We start from the raw sequence: 4,343 nt of genomic DNA, 5'->3' as shown, positions 1-4,343 counted from the left end.
GACTAAACCTAATCTTAATACATGTAGACTATACCCAATCTTAATACATGTAGACTATAGATAATCTTAATACATGTAGGCTACACCTAATCTTAATACATGTAGACTATACATAATCTTAATACATGTAGGCAATACCTAATCTTAAAACATTTAGGATAATTTGTGATTTTTTTAATTCAGTTTTCAGTAAAAATTTTGTAAAGTTTGATTCGATTTAGCAGATTTTATGCTATTTGACATCATTTTTGCTTAATTTTGAGCTTTTTATTGTATTTTAATGCTAAAAACTTGCACCACTTAGCAAAGTGTTCACTCTGACAAAAGTTGTCTATTACTAGTCAACTTTTAACCTGTTGATCAAATTTATTTATTTTTTTATTGTATTTTTGCTAACGTTGAAATCTGTGTCTTTGCCTTGTTTCATCTCATGTGATTTTTTAAACTGGTATTTTCAACCAATCAGAATCAAGTATTTGATCAAATCCTAGCTTGAAATGCAAAAAAGGAGGCAAAATTTTGCCGAAATTCTGCAAAAGTTGTATAAGTTCTGCAAAAACTGCAAAAAATCTGCAAAAATTACCCTAGATCTTATACCTAACCTTAATACATGTCGACAGCTATAACTAATCTTAATACATGGAGCCTATACCCTATCTTAATACATGTCGACGGCTATAACTAATCTTAATACATGTCGACGGCCATAACTAATCTAAATACATGTCGGCGGCTATAACTAATCTTAATACATTGCGGCGGCTGTAACTAATCTTAATACATGTCAGCGGCTATAACTAATCTTAATACATGTCGGCGGCTATAACTAATCTTAATACCTGTCGGCGGCTATAACTAATCTTAATACCTGTCGGCGGCTATAACTAATCTTAATACATTGCGGCGGCTGTAACTAATCTTAATACATGTCAGCGGCTATAACTAATCTTAATACATGTCGGCGGCTATAACTAATCTTAATACATGTCGGCGGCTATAACTAATCTTAATACATGTCGGCGGCTATAACTAATCTTAATACATGGCGGCTATACCCAATCTTAATACATGGAGATTCTATTCCTAATCTTAATACATAGAGATTCTATTCCTAATCTTAATACATGCAACCTATACCTAATCTTAATACATTAACACCGCTATACCTAATCTTAATACATGCTTATTCATTCCCTATCTTAATACGTTAGGGAGGTCCCAAATCCCGAAAAATACGCTATACCCTATCTTAATACATGGGGGACCTCACCCCCCCGGGGAGTGTAGCTCACTATATTACTACTTTTGTGTAAACAATCAAACAACTGAAACTTATGTTTTGTTTAAGTCCTAAATGTTTTCCTATGGAGCGTCCTAAATATTTTCCCCAGATCTTACGACGATGAACAAAAAAGATAAATACTAAACAATTTTTACTATTAAAGTTGGACAAAAATGAGTTCCAAATTTTACCTTGTATAAAAATTTTATAAGGTGTTTCTTATTGTATTGAAATTCTAGGAATTACATCTGAAATTAGAGCTCCAATTGCAAATTGACAAAGTAAGTTATGCTTTAAAAATAAACTGAACTCGCAAACTACTTGAATGAATTTCTCGCAAAAACAAACAGAATTATGGCAAAGTTTTTTTCCTGGTATGACTTTCCAAAAGAAATTTCTTTCCACTAGGGTTCAAACCTTTTATAACTTTCTAAAGAGCTTGAAAGATTTTCATTTTCTTGAACTTATATATCCAGCAGTTTTGCGAGCTCGATATTTATTAACATATGAAAACAAAAATGAGTTGAAATTGGTGCGAACACTGATGCCAGTTTATAGATAAAGATAGATTTACAGAAAAGGTCACTTTTTAGAAGCGAAGAAGTTCATCTTTCATAATTGTCAAATTTCGAGTTATTTCTGAATAGCTGTTTGGACTAATCTTTTTCACTCTTTTTTAACCTTCATCGATTTCTTGCAGCAAAGTTCGTAGATTCCCCACACTGATGAGAACAATACAAATAATGCGATTCCAACGTACATATAAAATTGTTTTCTAAGCAATTCCGCAACATTAAAAAGCCTCGGCGGATTTTCCATAACTTTAATCTCTCCTTTTTGAACTTGTTCAACAATATCAGCTGCTTTTTCATACCCTCCGAGTGACGTCATGTAATCTTTACTCTTCCCCAATTCAGCCTTGAATTTGAGATACACTGGAGGTTCTAGAAGTTTTCCAAGCTTGAGAGATATTTCTGCGTATGTCAATTCTTTGAGTGGCAAAGCCAATCCAGCACCAACTAACTTTTTGGCATTCGAGGGTTGATCTCCGAGGCCAGGAAAAACAATCATTGGAGTTTGAGTGTATATGCCTTCGGTCAGAGAGTTTCCACCTTAAAATGACATGAATGAGAGATGAGTCAATCACAAATATTTTTTCACGTCCTCAAAATTAAGTTCAAGTTTTCTTTTGTGTCCCAGATACCTGCTTAGCTGTGACTTGAAGACCCCTAATCTCTCCCCGTTGTTTAATTTGAAAAAAAGCTTTTCTTTTTAAATTTTATAAGCAAATTTCCATAATTAATGCCTTTGTCGGGCATGAAAAACTGTAATCGCTTGAAACTCAACATTCTACTGTTTCAATTTTTCGATTCCACAATTTGGAAACTTCAAAAAAATACACTAAATCATGGAAATTAAAAGTTAAAATTCCATTGGTTCAACGTCGGGGATTTGAAAAACAATTTTCATAATAATTTCGAAAAAATTTAAGACCCTAATTTTTCAATTTGGCTGTTTGTTTACCTGCATGCGTCATAAAAGCCACTACTTTTTCATGAGAGAGCAGGTCCAATTGTGCTGCATTGGTAACCAACATGAAATTATCTCTGTCAAGATTCATTTGTTTCAGTGTATCAAAATAAAAACTCGTAGCAGACCAAATTACTGTGTATTCTTTTTGATTCGACAAATCTCTCAAGAAGCTTTGCAGCTTGTCCAAATCCATCCTAAAGACAGTTCCGAGCGACATGTAAACAACCGGCTGTTTGGCTTTTTGGACGAAATCGAGGACTTTTGAGTCAAGAATGCCGAAAGACTCGTCATGTGGAACATAGCCAACATAGTGTACATTTGTCTTCTTAGCAATGTGTGCTTTCTTAACTGCAAAAACCTCGGCTGGTCCAAAATGAATAAAGGTGGAAAAGTAATAATGATAACTATGTGGTAAATTAAATGTCAAGCCAACATTTTTCACATTTGTCGGCATGTTGAACTTTTCATCGATTTTTGTGATCATTTCTGAAATGTGTTCTGAAGTTCTTTTATGCCAAACGTAGGCACCCAAAAACTGGAGGAAGTCAATCACAAATTGCGGCATCAAAGATTCGGGAAAGTATAAAACAGCTTCATTTTCAGTCGTATCTTCAGCCAGCGGAAAAAATGAGGAGCCGATATAATTTGTCAAAACAGGAATTTTGTGTTTTTTCGCAGCCAACGTTCCACCAAGGAGAAAATAATCTGCCATTACCACATCGTAGCCAGGATTTTGAGTCAAGTAATTGCTGACCTCTTCAAAAGCAAGCAACGTTCCGTTTTCAGCAACTGTTTCGCTTATCTCTACCAAAGCTTCAATCGGGTTATTAGCGGTGAAGCCCTCTTTTGAGGTAATAGGTCTGCTTGTGCATTTAACTTTCGTTTGTAAGTATGGATAAATATTCGAATCACAGCAATCAGCGCTTGTCAAAAATTCAACATTGTGACCTCTAGCTAAAAGTGATCGAGCGATTCCGACTGTTGGGGTTGTATGTCCTGTAAAACAGGAGGAAAATATCAAGATTTTCGTAGTTTCAATTTGAGTTACAATTATTAGAAACGCAAAATTATGTAGAACTAGTTGTTTTGGTCTCGCCATTTTCACTTTTCAAATATTCGGAAGAATAATAGTTGTTTGTGGTACAATAGAAGAGCAATTGATGAACCTTTTAGACCTTTCTTTGTAATTTGCATTTACTCAGCTCTATAAACAGCAGTTCATGTAGCCTTACTAATCTGAACTTCTCGTTGTTGATGTTATGTAACAGAATGTTATATATCAAAGTTTGTGTTGGTTTCTTGCTTGACATCGAACACGTAAAATCTCTTCAGCAGAAGTTAATAAAAACGCTTCTAAGCTGAAGGCCTTTAGTAAACGTAAATTCAGCCATCGCGTTTTTTTAATAAAACAATGCGACAATTTTTGACGCATGGACTGGCAGACGTAATTTATTAAAGTATCAAGATAAGTTTTAAGATTAGAATGGATTTCAATTTAAAAAGCAGCCAGAAGGCTCACTTTGCGTGG

The 4,343-nt window shown here is 34.4% G+C and overlaps 1 protein-coding gene across 1 annotated transcript; it reads right to left on the bottom strand.

Moving 5' to 3' along the window:
• Positions 1-1,763: 1,763 nt before the first annotated feature.
• LOC142356775 (putative UDP-glucosyltransferase YojK) lies at positions 1,764-4,048 on the bottom strand. The gene is made up of 2 exons (XM_075408572.1): positions 2,807-4,048; positions 1,764-2,394 (listed from the first exon to the last, which is right to left on the bottom strand). Exons 1-2 carry the CDS (start codon positions 3,912-3,914, stop codon positions 1,949-1,951), a joined length of 1,554 nt encoding a protein of 517 aa, XP_075264687.1. The 5' UTR covers positions 3,915-4,048; the 3' UTR covers positions 1,764-1,948.
• Positions 4,049-4,343: the final 295 nt, after the last annotated feature.

This window comes from Convolutriloba macropyga, unplaced genomic scaffold, assembly GCF_964194025.1.
Source record: "Convolutriloba macropyga unplaced genomic scaffold, txConMacr16.3 SCAFFOLD_5056, whole genome shotgun sequence".
NCBI classification, from domain to species: domain Eukaryota; kingdom Metazoa; phylum Xenacoelomorpha; order Acoela; family Convolutidae; genus Convolutriloba; species Convolutriloba macropyga.
The sequence above is the reverse complement of the archived record's forward strand: the minus strand, read 5'-3'. Positions and strand labels throughout refer to the sequence as shown.

Bases quoted from the DNA above. Each gene is read 5' to 3' on its own strand.
- LOC142356775 (XM_075408572.1), bottom strand. From the start codon at position 3,914: ATGGCGAGACCAAAACAACTAGTTCTACATAATTTTGCGTTTCTAATA. The intron at 2,395-2,806 runs GTAAACAAACAG...TGTCATTTTAAG, and splicing joins GGCTTTTATGACGCATGCAG to GTGGAAACTCTCTGACCGAA.